This window comes from Salmo trutta, chromosome 9 (assembly GCF_901001165.1).
Source record: "Salmo trutta chromosome 9, fSalTru1.1, whole genome shotgun sequence".
NCBI lineage: Eukaryota > Metazoa > Chordata > Actinopteri > Salmoniformes > Salmonidae > Salmo > Salmo trutta.
Genome location: NC_042965.1, coordinates 46101582 through 46118514, shown reverse-complemented (window position 1 = coordinate 46118514; position 16933 = coordinate 46101582). Strand labels below are relative to the sequence as shown.

At 43.6% G+C, this 16933-nt stretch overlaps 1 protein-coding gene and 1 long non-coding RNA gene across 7 annotated transcripts in view; both read left to right on the top strand.

Moving 5' to 3' along the window:
• Positions 1–11411, top strand: part of LOC115200656 (atrial natriuretic peptide receptor 3) — an 89682-nt gene extending 78271 nt beyond the window's left edge. Inside the window, exons 5-11 of one of the 4 annotated variants that reach the window (XM_029763860.1) lie at positions 3849–3943; positions 5114–5234; positions 9378–9462; positions 9838–10517; positions 10609–10679; positions 10771–10827; positions 10880–11411. In XM_029763860.1, coding sequence (XP_029619720.1) covers positions 3849–3943; positions 5114–5234; positions 9378–9462; positions 9838–9949 — 413 coding nt within the window. In that variant the 3' untranslated portion in view covers positions 9950–10517; positions 10609–10679; positions 10771–10827; positions 10880–11411. The other 3 variants (XM_029763861.1, XM_029763859.1, XM_029763858.1) reach the window with 3 other exon arrangements.
• A 1771-nt stretch (positions 11412–13182) lies between these two features.
• LOC115200653 (uncharacterized) lies at positions 13183–16436 on the top strand. Of its 3 annotated transcripts, none has more exons than XR_003879571.1 (2): positions 13183–13919; positions 14156–16436. It is a non-coding gene; the product is annotated as an uncharacterized LOC115200653 (long non-coding RNA). The 3 variants fall into 3 exon arrangements; XR_003879570.1 differs by having other exon boundaries at positions 13183–13967; XR_003879569.1 differs by having other exon boundaries at positions 13183–14111.
• Positions 16437–16933: the final 497 nt, after the last annotated feature.

Genomic DNA, 16933 nt, shown 5'->3' with positions numbered 1-16933 from the left:
ATCTTGCTGCTGTGATTGCTCACTGCGGTAACAGATATGGGAGTTTATCAATGTTTGAGTTGTTTTCAAATTCTTTGTGATCTCTCTCTCTCATTACATCCCTTAATATATCCTCTCTCTCCTCTCGCTGTCTCATCATATGTCCTCGGAGGATGTTTTTTACTGAGGTGTGGAACGTTTTCCAAAGACTGTAAGACTGTTGGAATGTGATCTGAATTTTAGATCTAAGACTGGAGCTCAGCGTAGATTCTGTCTGAACGTCTCCTTAAGTTGTCCTGGTTCCCAGCTGGACCATTCATCACCCTTAATTAGGCCAATGTTGTCAACCCGAGTTGAGCCGCTGGCATTCTCCACTCATTTTTAATGACTGTAGAAAGAAAATTTATTGCATTATTGATATCACTATCAATTACAAAAGGCTTTGGCGTGCAACACAGCTAGCGCAGTGCAGTGCAGCTTTGTCCTGAGCTGTTAACCAGAAGGGCTTCCCCCAGTTTAGCTTGCAGAGGATGTTAAAATACACCACATACAGTGCACTTACAGCAGTATGAAAGGCTTACAGAAGTATGAAGGGCTTACAGCAGTATGAAGGGCTTACAGCAGTATGAAGGGCTTACAGCAGTATGAAGGGCTTACAGCAGTATGAAGGGCTTACAGCAGTATGTAGGGCTTACAGCAGTATGTAGGGCTTACAGCAGTATGAAGGGCTTACAGCAGAATTTATATTTACATGTTAGTCATTTAGAAGACGCTCTTATCCAGAGAGACTTACATCTTAATTCATCTTAAGGTAGCTAGGTTGGACAACCACACATCACAAGCATAGAAAATACATTTATCCTCAATAACATAGCTATCAGTAGAGTCAGAGCTAGAAGGTAGGGGAGTGCATAACATAGCTATCAGTAGAGTCAGAGCTAGAAGGTAGGGGAGTTCATAACATAGCTATCAGTAGAGTCAGAGCTAGAAGGTAGGGGAGTGCATAACATAGCTATCAGTAGAGTCAGAGCTAGAAGGTAGGGGAGTTCATAACATAGCTATCAGTAGAGTCAGAGCTAGAAGGTAGGGGAGTGCCGGGAGACCTGAGGTGGTACAACAGAGTTCTCTAGGGTTTCAGCATAGCGGGGAACCCAACAAACAGCGAGTTGCAGTAGTCCAGACGGGAGATGACTAGTGCCTGTATTAGGACCTGCTCCACTTCCTGTGTGAGGTAGAGTCGTACTCTACAGATGTTGTAGAGCATGAACCTGCAGGAGCGGGTCACTGCTTTGATGTTGTCCAGCGTCATGCCAAGGTTCTTTGCACTCTGGGGGGGGGGGGGGGGTGACGACGACACTGTGGAATTGTCAACCATGATGGCGAGGTCTTTGAGCGGGAGGAAGAGCAGCTCCGTCTTGTCGAGGTTGAGCTTGAGGTGGTGGGCCGACATCCAAGTTGTGATATCTGCCAGGTACGCAGAGATGCTTGTCGCCACCTGGGTGTCAGAAGGGGGGAAGGAGAAAATTAGTTAAGTGTCATCCTCATAGCAGTGATAGGAGAGACCATGTGAGGATATGACGGAGCAGAGTGACTTAGTTTATAGAGAAAGATGACAGGGCCTAGAACCGAGCCCTGGGGGACACCAGTACTGAGAGTATGTGGTGCAGACACAGATCCTCTCCACGTCACATGGTAGGATGCAATCCAAGAGTGTGCAGAGCCTGAGAGGGAGCGAAGAAAGAGGTCAAGGCATAGGGTAGTTCTGTGTGAGGGAGACCAGTGGACTCAATAGGCTGAGTGAATGAGTAGCGGATGTCGTGGTTGACAAAGTCATCCGCAGAGAGGGAGGAAGGAGGGGGAGGAGGATTAAGGAGGGAGGAGAAGGTGGAAAAGAGTTTCCTAGGGTTAGAGGCAGAAGCTTGAAATTTAGAGTGGTAGAAAGTGGCTTTAGCAGCGGATACAGAGGAAGAGAAGGTAGAGAGGAGGGAGTGAAAGGATGATAGGTCCTCCAGAAGTTTAGTTTTCCTCCATTATTGCTCAGCTGCCCGCAGACCTGTTCTGTAAGCTCGTAAGGACCTCCATGTATTAATTGCTAATTGCCTAGCATAGGTGGAGAGCACACCTCCCTGTACTAATTGCTAATTGACTATGAGAGTGAAACAAATCACAAATTGCCCTGCCCTTTGATCCTGGTTGATGTGTCAACAACTATCTGCAAGTTATGAGCAGTCAGCAGTTCACACACCAATTAGGCTGCTGGGAAGACAGGAAGCAGTTCACACACCAAGTAGACTACTGGGAAGACAGTAAGCAGTTCACACACCAAGTAGACTACTGGGAAGACAGGAAGCAGTTCACACACCAAGTAGACTACTGGGAAGACAGGAAGCAGTTCATTCACCAAGTAGACTCCTGGGAAGACAGGAAGCAGTTCATACACCAAGTAGACTACTGGGAAGACAGGAAGCAGTTAAAGTAGATGTATATGTAGGCTTACAGCCGTAGGGTTATCGCTAAAGACTAAATATGTGCTGCTGCTACAGAACCCTGTCCATTCACCACTACAGACCCCTGTCCATTCACCACTACAGACCCCTGTCCATTCACCACTACGGACCCCTGTCCATTCACCACTACAGACCCCTGTCCATTCACCACTACAGACCCCTGTCCACTACGGACCCCTGTCCATTCACCACTACAGACCCCTGTCCATTCACCACTACAGACCCCTGTCCACTACGGACCCCTGTCCATTCACCACTACAGACCCCTGTCCATTCACCACTACAGACCCCTGTCCACTACGGACCCCTGTCCATTCACCACTACAGACCCCTGTCCATTCACCACTACAGACCCCTGTCCACTACGGACCCCTGTCCATTCACCACTACAGACCCCTGTCCATTCACCACTATGAACCCCTGTCCATTCACCACTACAGACCCCTGTCCACTACAGACCCCTGTCCATTCACCACTATGAACCCCTGTCCATTCACCACTACAGACCCCTGTCCACTACGGACCCCTGTCCATTCACCACTACAGACCCCTGTCCATTCACCACTACGGACACCTGTCCATTCACCACTACGGACCCCTGTCCATTCACCACTACAGACCCCTGTCCATTCACCACTATGAACCCCTGTCCATTCACCACTACAGACCCCTGTCCACTACAGACCCCTGTCCATTCACCACTACGGACACCTGTCCATTCACCACTACGGACCCCTGTCCATTCACCACTACGGACCCCTGTCCATTCACCACTACGGACCCCTGTCCATTCACCACTACAGACCCCTGTCCATTCACCACTACAGACCCCTGTCCATTCACCATACATCCTCTGTACATCCAACAAACAGTATGGTGACAGACCAATCCAGTTGCAGAATATCTCCTCCAGATAACTCCAGTTAAAGTTTTAAAGGGATTGAGGCAGAGTCAACACGGAGAACAAAACCCTTCATCTGCAATGATTAGAGTCCAGTTACAGAACGGATGTCCCCTCGCCAAACTGGTTAAAAAGCCAACGCATTGCCAGCTCTCAACGTGAAGTAACAATGTTTTGTTCAGCAGGAATCGTCAAGAACAGGGTCATATTTTCTTGTTAAAATAAATAATATTTTAAAAATGCCAACAATTTTGGGAACACAGCCGTAGGGATGAAATTACAATTCTTGGAGGGCCTGCCAACACAAACGGCGGGAGGAGAGATGGGATTTCCTGTTATATTGGCCAGTGCTGGAATTTCTCCACTGTGCTCTCTGCTCTCTGTTTTTCTTGGAATGTTGGGCTCTTGCTAATTAATTCTGCCATTCTTTGCATGCCGCTCGTCCTCTGGTTGCTGGGCAGGCATCGCAGGCCAGGTGTCTATGGACTTCAACGGGGACAGATACGGAGACTTCTCTGTGATGAGCATGACCAATACCGAGGCAGGCACCTATGAGGTAAGAACAAAACCTAACACCAACCCTCCTATATCAGGGCCCTTATTCATTAAGCATCTCAGAGTAGGATTGCTGTTCTAGGATCAGGTCATAAAGAGTCTCAGTAGGAGTGTTAATCTAGGATCAGATCATAAAGAGTCTCAGTAGGAGTACTGTTCTAGGATCAGATCATAAAGAGTCTCAGTAGGAGTACTGTTCTAGGATCAGGTCATGAAGAGTCTCAGTAGGAGTACTGTTCTAGGATCAGGTCATACAGAGTCTCAGTAGGAGTACTGTTCTAGGATCAGATCATAAAGAGTCTCAGTAGGTAGGAGTACTGTTCTAGGATCAGGTCATACAGAGTCTCAGTAGGAGTACTGTTCTAGGATCAGGTCATAAAGAGTCTCAGTAGGAGTACTGTTCTATGATCAGATCATACAGAGTCTCAGTAGGAGTACTGTTCTAGGATCAGATCATACAGAGTCTCAGTAGGAGTACTGTTCTAGGATCAGGTCCCCTCTGTCCATGTGATCTTATTCATAATAATGTAAAAAGCCAAACTGACCCTGTATCAGCGCTCCTAATCTACACCTATGATGTAAGAAGAAAACCGTCTACCGCAGATAACATCCAACCTAATCCTGTAACCTCTAGCATCACTAGTGATCACATGTTTTTTTTTTAGATGGCACAAATCTTTCTCAATGGACTGTATAAATCGTATAGAATGCCAATCGGCTGTTCAAATGCCCCCTTCTAAACGATGTTCGTAAAGAACTGTACAGCTTCCATAGAATGCTATCTGGCTTATCAAATGCCCCCTTCTCCTCCTAGTTGACCTTTTCTAGTTCAACTTCTCAATCTGTGGGCCCTATTTGAGATTGACAGCAGTTGTTTCCCCTGTGTTTGTTATTGGTGTGTAACTACCATGGTGTGTGTGTGTGTTCTCAGACGGTGTGTAACTACTATGATGTGTGTGTGTGTGTGTTCTCAGACGGTGTGTAACTACTATGGTGTGTGTGTGTGTGTTCTCAGACGGTGTGTAACTACTATGGTGTGTGTGTTCTCAGACGGTGTGTAACTACTATGGTGTGTGTGTGTGTGTTCTCAGACGGTGTGTAACTACTATGGTGTGTGTGTGTGTGTTCTCAGACGGTGTGTAACTACTATGGTGTGTGTGTGTGTTCTCAGACGGTGTGTAACTACTATGGTGTGAAGGAGAGTTTCCAGATGCTCCCGGGGTTCAATCCTGACCACTTCACCCTAAGAGGACTACACAGGGTCTCCCACGCAGACCTGCCAGACAAATCATGTAAATTATCTCTAATGATCTGTAATATATCTGTTCTATATATCTGTCTCCACCACACACCAACTCCTCTCTCTGTCTCTGGCGATCGAACCCTGTTTATACCTGTCACTTAAATGCACCCTTTGTTTTGATCTTGTCCGCATTCTGATTGCGATCAGGTCTTCCCGACCAGCTCTGGAGATAGGCGGGCACGCATTGTGTCTGGATATCAATCACATGTAAACAGATATGGATGATCTAAACCACTTAAAAATCATTATTATACCTACCTCTAATATCTTTGACAGGTACCGCCATTGACAAATGGCGTCAGTAATTGTGTTAAAATAAATGCATTCATACAATATTCTGTATATATCCATCTATATATCCACCTCACTCCCAGATAGATAAATAGTGCTGCCAGGAATTACACAGTCAAATGTAAAAGAGTGACTTACAGTTAATGTATTCATCTTAAGATAACTAGGTGAGACACAGTCAACTATACAGGATACCAATATTCCATTCCATCTAAACAACGGATATATATATATCATCTGATTTTAAAACACACCTAAAATCTATGAACAGAAATGTTTTACACACACATGAAGGTACCCATAAGCAATCATTTCTGGTTAAAAAAACACAAATGTGAAAAATATACTGTAGTAATCCAGGTGCATGCGCTCCAGCAGCTATATCTCACTGGTCATCCCCAAAGCCAACACCTCCTTTGGCCGCCTTTCCTTCCAGTTCTCTGCTGCCAGTGACCGGAATGAATTGCAAAAATCGCTGAAGCTGGAGACTTATATTTCCCTCACTAACTTTAAACATCAGCTATCTGAGCAGCTAACCGATCGCTGCAGCTGTACATAGTCCATCTGTAAATTTCCCACCCAATCTACCTACCTCATCCCCATATTGTTTTTATTTACTTTTCTGCTCTTTTGCACAGCAGTATCACTACTTGCACATCACCATCTGCTCATCTATCAATCCAGTGTTAATCTGCTAAATTCTAATTATTTCGCTACTATGCCATTTGCACACACTGTATATAGACTTTCTTTTTTGTATTGTGTTATTGACGGTAAGCTTATTTATCCCATGTGTAACTCTGTGTTGTTGTTTGTGTCACACTGCTTTGCTTTATCTTGGCCAGGTCGCAATTGTAAATGAGAACTTGTTCTCAACTAGCCTACCTGGTTAAATAAAGGTGAAATAAAACAATTAAAAAGGTGGATGTACTGTAGTAACCCAGGTGGATATACTGTAGTAACCCAGGTGGATGTACTGTAGTAACCCAGGTGGATATACTGTAGTACTGTAGTAACCCAGGTGGATATACTGTAGTAACCCAGGTGGATATACTGTAGTACTGTAGTAACCCAGGTGGATATACTGTAGTACTGTAGTAACCCAGGTGGATATACTGTAGTAACCCAGGTGGATATACTGTAGTACTGTAGTAACCCAGGTGGATATACTGTAGTACTGTAGTAACCCAGGTGGATATACTGTAGTACTGTAGTAACCCAGGTGGATATACTGTAGTACTGTAGTAACCCAGGTGGATATACTGTAGTAACCCAGGTGGATATACTGTAGTACTGTATTAACCCAGGTGGATATACTGTAGTAACCCAGGTGGATATACTGTAGTACTGTAGTAACCCAGGTGGATATACTGTAGTAACCCAGGTGGATATACTGTAGTACTGTAGTAACCCAGGTGGATATACTGTAGTACTGTAGTAACCCAGGTGGATATACTGTAGTACTGTAGTAACCCAGGTGGACATACTGTAGTAACCCAGGTGTATATACTGTAGTACTGTAGTAACCGAGGTGGATATACTGTAGTACTGTAGTAACCCAGGTGGATATACTGTAGTAACCCAGCTGGATATACTGTAGTACTTTATTAACCCAGGTGGATATACTGTAGTAACCCAGGTGGATATACTGTAGTACTGTAGTAACCCAGGTGGATATACTGTAGTAACCCAGGTGGATATACTGTAGTACTGTAGTAACCCAGGTGGATATACTGTAGTACTGTAGTAACCCAGGTGGATATACTGTAGTAACCCAGGTGGATATACTGTAGTACTGTAGTAACCCAGGTGGATATACTGTAGTAACCCAGGTGGATATACTGTAGTACTGTAGTAACCCAGGTGGATATACTGTAGTACTGTAGTAACCCAGGTGGATATACTGTAGTACTGTAGTAACCCAGGTGGACATACTGTAGTAACCCAGGTGTATATACTGTAGTACTGTAGTAACCGAGGTGGATATACTGTAGTACTGTAGTAACCCAGGTGGATATACTGTAGTAACCCAGGTGGATATACTGTAGTACTTTATTAACCCAGGTGGATATACTGTAGTAACCCAGGTGGATATACTGTAGTACTGTAGTAACCCAGGTGGATATACTGTAGTAACCCAGGTGGATATACTGTAGTACTGTAGTAACCCAGGTGGATATACTGTAGTACTGTAGTAACCCAGGTGGATATACTGTAGTAACCCAGGTGGATATACTGTAGTACTGTAGTAACCCAGGTGGATATACTGTAGTACTGTAGTAACCCAGGTGGATATACTGTAGTAACCCAGGTGGATATACTGTAGTAACCCAGGTGGATGTACTGTAGTAACCCAGGTGGATATACTGTAGTACTGTAGTAACCCAGGTGGATATACTGTAGTAACCCAGGTGGATATACTGTAGTACTGTAGTAACCCAGGTGGATATACTGTAGTACTGTAGTAACCCAGGTGGATATAGTGTAGTACTGTAGTAACCCAGGTGGATATACTGTAGTAACCCAGGTGGATATACTGTAGTACTGTAGTAACCCAGGTGGATATACTGTAGTAACCCAGGTGGATATACTGTAGTACTGTAGTAACCCAGGTGGATATACTGTAGTAACCCAGGTGGATATACTGTAGTACTGTAGTAACCCAGGTGGATATACTGTAGTACTGTAGTAACCCAGGTGGATATACTGTAGTACTGTAGTAACCCAGGTGGACATACTGTAGTAACCCAGGTGTATATACTGTAGTACTGTAGTAACCGAGGTGGATATACTGTAGTACTGTAGTAACCCAGGTGGATATACTGTAGTAACCCAGGTGGATATACTGTAGTACTTTATTAACCCAGGTGGATATACTGTAGTAACCCAGGTGGATATACTGTAGTACTGTAGTAACCCAGGTGGATATACTGTAGTAACCCAGGTGGATATACTGTAGTACTGTAGTAACCCAGGTGGATATACTGTAGTACTGTAGTAACCCAGGTGGATATACTGTAGTAACCCAGGTGGATATACTGTAGTACTGTAGTAACCCAGGTGGATATACTGTAGTACTGTAGTAACCCAGGTGGATATACTGTAGTACTGTAGTAACCCAGGTGGATATACTGTAGTAACCCAGGTGGATATACTGTAGTAACCCAGGTGGATGTACTGTAGTAACCCAGGTGGATATACTGTAGTACTGTAGTAACCCAGGTGGATATACTGTAGTAACCCAGGTGGATATACTGTAGTACTGTAGTAACCCAGGTGGATATACTGTAGTACTGTAGTAACCCAGGTGGATATAGTGTAGTACTGTAGTAACCCAGGTGGATATACTGTAGTAACCCAGGTGGATATACTGTAGTACTGTAGTAACCCAGGTGGATATACTGTAGTAACCCAGGTGGATATACTGTAGTACTGTAGTAACCCAGGTGGATATACTGTAGTAACCCAGGTGGATATACTGTAGTAACCCAGGTGGATATACTGTAGTACTGTAGTAACCCAGGTGGATATACTGTAGTACTGTAGTAACCCAGGTGGATATACTGTAGTACTGTAGTAACCCAGGTGGATATACTGTAGTAACCCAGGTGGATATACTGTAGTACTGTAGTAACCCAGGTGGATATACTGTAGTACTGTAGTAACCCAGGTGGATATACTGTAGTACTGTAGTAACCCAGGTGGATATAGTGTAGTACTGTAGTAACCCATGTGGATATACTGTAGTACTGTAGTAACCCAGGTGGATATAGTGTACCACAGGTGTGCAGCAGAGGTCCCGTTAACCTAACTAATAGCCTCCCTCTTCTTCTCCAAGCAGGTGGTCTAGGAGTATCTGCTCTTACTGGGATCATAGTGGGATCCCTGCTGGGGACAGCACTCCTCATCGCCTTCTACTTCATCAGGTAAAACAGCACATATCATGTTCAGTACTGTCTGTGTGGCTCAGTTGGTACGAGTGGATGTTGGTTTCCTACTACAGGGCTGATCTAGTAAGAGTGGATGTTGGTTTCCTACTACAGGGCTGATCTAGTAAGAGTGGATGTTGGTTTCCTACTACAGGGCTGATCTTGTCAGAGTGGATGTTGGTTTCCTACTACAGGGCTGATCTAGTAAGAGTGGATGTTGGTTTCCTACTACAGGGCTGATCTAGTAGGAAACTATAGCAGGAGGCCCCATTTCACTGTGAACAAGAATCTGTGCACAATTACTGACCTGGCCTAAAGGAGAAGACGGACGATTCAAACCCTTCTCAAAGCCTTTTGTCTTGTTCCTAACAGGAAGAACTACAGGATAACTATTGAGAGACGCACGGCGAGGGAGGAATGTGACATTGGGAAGCATCGTCAGTTACGAGAGGATTCTATCAGATCTAACTTCTCAGCAGCGTAGAGCATCACCACGGTTACCATCCGTTGCTCCCGACGTTCCCGTTCCAGGGAAGCAGCGTAGCGCAGAAGGAAGCACCATGGGAATGTTTTTAAGACTCTACATACGCTACACGCCTGTCAGAGGAGTCATGCTATTTAAAGAAAGACATACTGTCATTTATATGTGTTTTTAAATTTTCTCTTTTTAAATTTTTTTGACTTTCATAAACTCAGGAAAGTTCCAATCACACAGCAGCACCACTTTCATCTCTGTTGAAATACATCTGTAGGTGTGTCTTCTCCCCTTAAGAGGGCCAGTACAGAATACATTAATAGTATAATATTATGTTTTCACCTGTTTTTATAACAAACAGTGCAAGCCGTTTTGACCATGTAAAAAAAAGCATTTGCACTCCATACAGGGTTACAGTAACAGCAGAGAAAACAGGGATCAATAAGCCTTTGAACTTCATTGGTACAGGTCAGATCAGAGATAACAGGTCAGATCAGAGATAACAGGTCAGATCAGAGATAACAGGGGTTGATAAACAGGTCAGATCAGAGATAACAGGTCAGATCAGAGATAACAGGTCAGATCAGAGATAACAGGGGTTGATAAACAGGTCAGATCAGAGATAAACAGGTCAGATCAGAGATAACAGGTCAGATCAGACATAACAGGTCAGATCAGAGATAACAGGTCAGATCAGAGATAACAGGTCAGATCAGAGATAACAGGGGTTGATAAACAGGTCAGATCAGAGATAACAGGTCAGATCAGAGATAACAGGTCAGATCAGAGATAACAGGGGTTGATAAACAGGTCAGATCAGAGATAAACAGGTCAGATCAGAGATAACAGGTCAGATCAGAGATAACAGGTCAGATCAGAGATAACAGGTCAGATCAGAGATAACAGGTCAGATCAGAGATAACAGGGGTTGATAAACAGGTCAGATCAGAGATAACAGGGGTTGATAAACAGGTCAGATCAGAGATAACAGGTCAGATCAGAGATAACAGGTCAGATCAGAGATAACAGGGGTTGATAAACAGGTCAGATCAGAGATAACGGTCTTGTTTAGCATTCTAACAGCTTGGGGGTAGAAGCTGTTCAGGGTCCCGGTGGTTTCAGACTTGGTGTATCGGTACCACTTGGTGTACGGTAGCAGATAAAACAGTCTATGGCAGTGCTCTCCAACCCTCTTCCTGGAGAGCTACCATTTTCACTTCAATCCTAATCTAGCACACTGGATTCTAATTCAACTGGGGTTGGAGCAAACACCTGGGGGAGGGAAAGCCCTGGTCTATGGAATGGTCCACACTAAAGGGACCAACCCAACTCTACTTCAGGAGATTTGAGTCTTTGAACTCCGGATTACACCATTTTGGTATCGCTGCAGTGATTTGATTCTCAATCAAACAATCAAGTAACTTATAAAGTATTACACTTTGCGAAGTAAAATTCTCTGGTAAAAACCTTCTATCTACTTTGCTTATTTTCTAAAGTAAGAGTTTTCAAGAGATAATTTTTTTAGATTAAATATGGTATTTCTGTAATATGCCCTTCCCACAGTAGTATACTGTATATTGCAGTATATGATGATTCTGACACAACTACAAAAAACAGACTGGTTTCTTCTGAGATGAAAATTAACATCTATTTCTCCTCTGCATCTCTGAGACCTGTCATTTCACTATATATATACAGTTGAAGTTGGAAGTTTAAATACACCTTAGCCAAATACATTTAAACTCCGTTTTTCACAATTCCTAACATTTAATCCTAGTAAAAATGCCCTGTCTTAGGTCAGTTAGGATCACCACTTTATTTTAAGAATATGAAATGTCAGAATAATAGTAGAGAGAATGATTTATTTCAGCTTTTATTTCTTTCATCACATTCCCAGTGGGTCAGAAGTTTACATACACTCAATTAATATTTGGTAGCATTGCCTTTAAATTGTTTAACTTGGGTAAAACGTTTCGGGTAGCCTTCCACAAGCTTCCCACAATAAGTTGGGTGAATTTTGGCCCATTCCTCCTGACAGAGCTGGTGTAACTGAGTCAGGTTTGTAGGCCTCCTTGCTCGCACACGCTTTTTCAGTTCTGCCCACAAATTTTCTATAGAATTGAGGTCAGGACTTTGTGATGACCACTCCAATACCTTGACTTTGTTGTCATTAAGCCATTTTGCCACAAATTTGGAAGTAGACTTTGGGTCATTGTCCATTTGGAAGACCCATTTGCGACCAAGCTTTAACTTCCTGACTGATGTCTTGAGATGTTGCTTCAATATATCCACATAATTTTCCAACCTCATAAAGCCATCTATTTTGTGAAGTGCACCAGTCTCTCCTGCAGCAAAGCACCCCCACAACATGATGCTGCCACCCCCGTGCTTCACGGTTGGGATGGTGTTCTTCGGCTTGCAAGACTCCCCCTTTTTCGTCCAAACATAATGGATGGTCATTATGGCCAAACAGTTCTATTTTTGTTTCATCAGACCAGAGGACATTTCTCCAAAAAGTACGATATTTGTCCCCATGTGCCGTTGCAAACCTTAGTCTGGCTTTTTTATGGCGGTTTTGGAGCAGTGGCTTCTTCCTTGCTCAGCGGCCTTTCAGGTTATGTCGATATAGGACTCGTTTTACTGTGGATATAGATACTTTTGGAACTGTTTCCTCCAGGATCTTCACAAGGTCCTTTGCTGTTGTTCTGGGATTGGTTTGCACTTTTCGCACATTCATCTCTAGGAGACAGAACGCGTCTCCTTCCTGAGCGGTATGATGGCTGCGTGTTCCCATGGTGTTTATACTTGCGTACTATAGTTTGTACAGATGAATGTGGTACCTTCAGGCGTTTGGAAATTGCTCCCAAGGATGAACCAGACTTGTGGAGGTCTACAATATTTTTTCTGAGGTCTTGGCTGATTTCTTTTGATTTTCCCATGATGTCAAGCAAAGAGGCACTGAGTTTGAAGGTGGGCCTTGAAATACATCCACAGTTACACCTCCAATTGACTCAAATTATGTCAATTACCCTATCAGAAGCTTCTAAAGCCATGACATAATTTTCTGGAATTTTTCAAGCTGTTTAAAGGCACAGTCAACTTAGTGTATGTAAACTTCTGATCCACTGGAATTGTGATACAGTGAATTATAAGTGAAATAATCTGTCTGTAAACAATTTTGGGGAAAATGTCATGCATAAAGTAGATGTCCTAACCGACTTGCCAAAACTATAGTTTGTTAACAAGAAATTTGTGTAGTGGTTGAAAAACGAGTTTTAATGACTCCAACCTATGTGTATGTAAACCTCCGACTTCGACTGTATATTTTGGGAAACTATAGAATCATCAAAGTGATATGTGTAAATTAGTTATATTTATGTATTTTAGTATAATAATAGAAATCTGAGATAAAATATACAGACTCACGTATTTAGTACATAATTAAGAAGACATCTGATATGAATGCATTATGGGTGATATCAGATGCATTATTAGGGTTAGATGTCACTAACCTGTCGTTATTACTCCTGGTTCACATGGACCCTTATGTTCTCCTCTTTCTGGACAGTAGGACCGTCTCATTGGCAATATGGTGTAGATAGATTTTATTTGTTTTATTTCATTTTTATTTGGGGGGGGTCTGCTCTAATTTAAATCATGTCCTCAATGAATAACGCTTGTAGCTAGTTTCTAAGCAACAGTTTGGTGAAACTGAAAAGCATGGAAAACTATTCTGAAATGAAAACCTCCACTTGACTCTTTTTTTCAATTATCAGCCGTGAACGCAATCAATTATAAAATCCATGCCTTTGTTGACACAAAAATATAAGGCATTTAAATAGAGCGTCATGTGATACTATAATAACTACGTCACGTCAGCTAGGTGTTGGAGCGTCATGTGATGCTATAATAACTACGTCACGTCAGCTAGGTGTTGGAGCGTCATGTGATGCTATAATAACTACGTCATGTCAGCTAGGTGTTGGAGCGTCATGTGATACTATAATAACTACGGCCTGCCAGCTAGGTGTTGGAGCGTCATGTGATGCTATAATAACTACGTCACGTCAGCTAGGTGTTGGAGCGTCATGTGATGCTATAATAACTACGTCATGTCAGCTAGGTGTTGGAGCGTCATGTGATACTATAATAACTACGTCATGTCAGCTAGGTGTTGGAGCGTCGTCAGCTAGGTGTTGGAGCGTCGTCAGCTAGGTGTTGGAGCGTCATGTGATACTATAATAACTACGTCATGTCAGCTAGGTGTTGGAGCGTCATGTGATACTATAATAACTACGTCATGTCAGCTAGGTGTTGGAGCGTCATGTGATACTATAATAACTATGTCACGTCAGCTAGGTGTTGGAGCGTCATGTGATACTATAATAACTACGTCACGTCAGCTAGGTGTTGGAGCGTCATGTGATACTATAATAACTACGTCACGTCAGCTAGGTGTTGGAGCGTCATGTGATACTATAATAACTACGTCACGTCAGCTAGGTGTTTGGAAGAGAAATAATGAAATGGAAATGTTAATTTGAATAATTTAATTTCAATCTCAGTTTTAATTAATCTTCCTCCTTTGGAATGATCTTTAAAGGTTTTGTTTTTCGAAGCTTGTTTCAGACATTGAAAATCATCCTCATTCCCAGTCTAAACATGTAATTTCGGCGGCCGTTTGGGAGTTAAATGTTCTAGGGACATGTTAATGACACGGTATATGGCATCAGTTGGAAAACTCATAATTTGAAAAATGAGTCTGGCAAGCATTGCCAATCAGAGGCCAGTCAAGGCTGGTGATGGGCGGAACACAGAGGCCAGTCACTGCAGGCCTTGCAGAAGGTAAATACATCCACCCAGTTTATTGGCAGCCATGCGGTTAAACCAGGGCCAATACTGGGTGATTAAATTGACATGATACTGATTGGAACCTTTTAAACTGCCGTAGTTAAATGGGAGACGCGTCATCCAATCCAATCCCACTCATTGCAACAACATCACATACAGGGGCTTTCAAGGTTTTCCTCCCAACTCTAAACTGTTTTTGTCATACACCAATGTTAAGCTCCATGCGTAGTGTGTAGTGCGTAGTGTGTAGTATAATAAATACAACCACTCAGTCCCAAAGTGTTCCCTTCTGAACAGTTATTGGCCTATTTCAAACTCCATTGTAAAATATACTTGATAATCAATCAGTAGTACATTCCCGAAACCAATTTTTCACTACAATGACTAGCCGTTACAGCACATCCGTCAGGAAATAATCAAAACATCAACTCCATGATGAGGGAGTCATTGAGGTGCGTACTGACTTCCCTGAATACCCAGTAGGTGTGTTCACAAAGCATCTCAGAGTTCAGGTGCGTACTGACTTCCCTGAACACCCAGTAGATGTGTTCACAAAGCATCTCAGAGTTGAGGTGTGTACTGACTTCCCTGAACACCCACCAGGATACAGGTCAACATATCTGACCCCAACCCACCAGGATACAGGTCAACATATCTGACCCCAACCCACCAGGATACAGGTCAACATATCTGACCCCAACCCCAACCCACCAGGATACAGGTCAACATATCTGACCCCAACCCTAACCCACCAGGATACAGGTCAACATATCTGACCCCAACCCACCAGGATACAGGTCAACATATCTGACCCCAACCCCAACCCACCAGGATACAGGTCAACATATCTGACCCCAACCCTAACCCACCAGGATACAGGTCAACATAGCTGACCCCAACCTACCAGGATACAGGTCAACATATCTGACCCCAACCCACCAGGATACAGGTCAACATATCTGACCCCAACCCACCAGTATACAGGTCAACATATCTGACCCCAACCCACCAGGATACAGGCCAACATATCTGACCCCAACCCACCAGGATACAGGCCAACATATCTGACCCCAACCCACCAGGATACAGGTCAACATATCTGACCCCAACCCACCAGGATACAGGCCAACATATCTGACCCCAACCCTAACCCACCAGGATACAGGTCAACATATCTGACCCCAACCCTAACCCACCTGGATACAGGCCAACATATCTGACCCCAACCCACCAGGATACAGGTCAACATATCTGACCCCAACCCACCAGGATACAGGTCAACATATCTGACCCCAACCCACCAGGATACAGGCCAACATATCTGACCCCAACCCTAACCCACCAGGATACAGGTCAACATATCTGACCCCAACCCTAACCCACCAGTATACAGGTCAACATAGCTGACCCTAACCCACCAGGATACAGGTCAACATATCTGACCCCAACCCACCAGGATACAGGTCAACATATCTGACCCCAACCCACCAGGATACAAGTCAACATATCTGACCCCAACCCTAACCCACCAGGATACAGGTCAACATATTTGACATTATCGAAGTGTTCCAGAGGAAACATTTCCATTTCCCTTTGTCACTTGTTACAAACAATACTAGTCCTCCCTCAGAGACAGACAAAAAAACAGACACACAGACAGACAGAGACACACAGACAGACAGAGACAGACAGACAGAGACACACAGACAGACACATAGACAGACAGACAGACAGACAGACACAGACAAAACTGTGATCCTAAACGTCTCCGTCTTGGAAAATGGCAAATAGCTTTCAATTGTAATATGTCATCAGGAGACAATCGTTAGGAGGACTTCCTGAAACGATGTCGGTACACGTTACTTTAGTTGACTCTCATCTTCTCCCAGACCCCATTGAGTTGAAAAGGAAATGGGGTTTACATTTTCTAAAGAAACCCAGTTGTGTAAGCATCCACTACCCTACAGCATCCACTACCCTACAGCATCCACTACCCTACACCAAATACATACCCTACACCATCCACTACCCTACACCAAACACCTACCCTACACCAAACACATACCCTATACCATCCACTACCCTACACCAAACACCTACCCTACACCAAACACCTACCCTACACCAAACACCTACCCTACA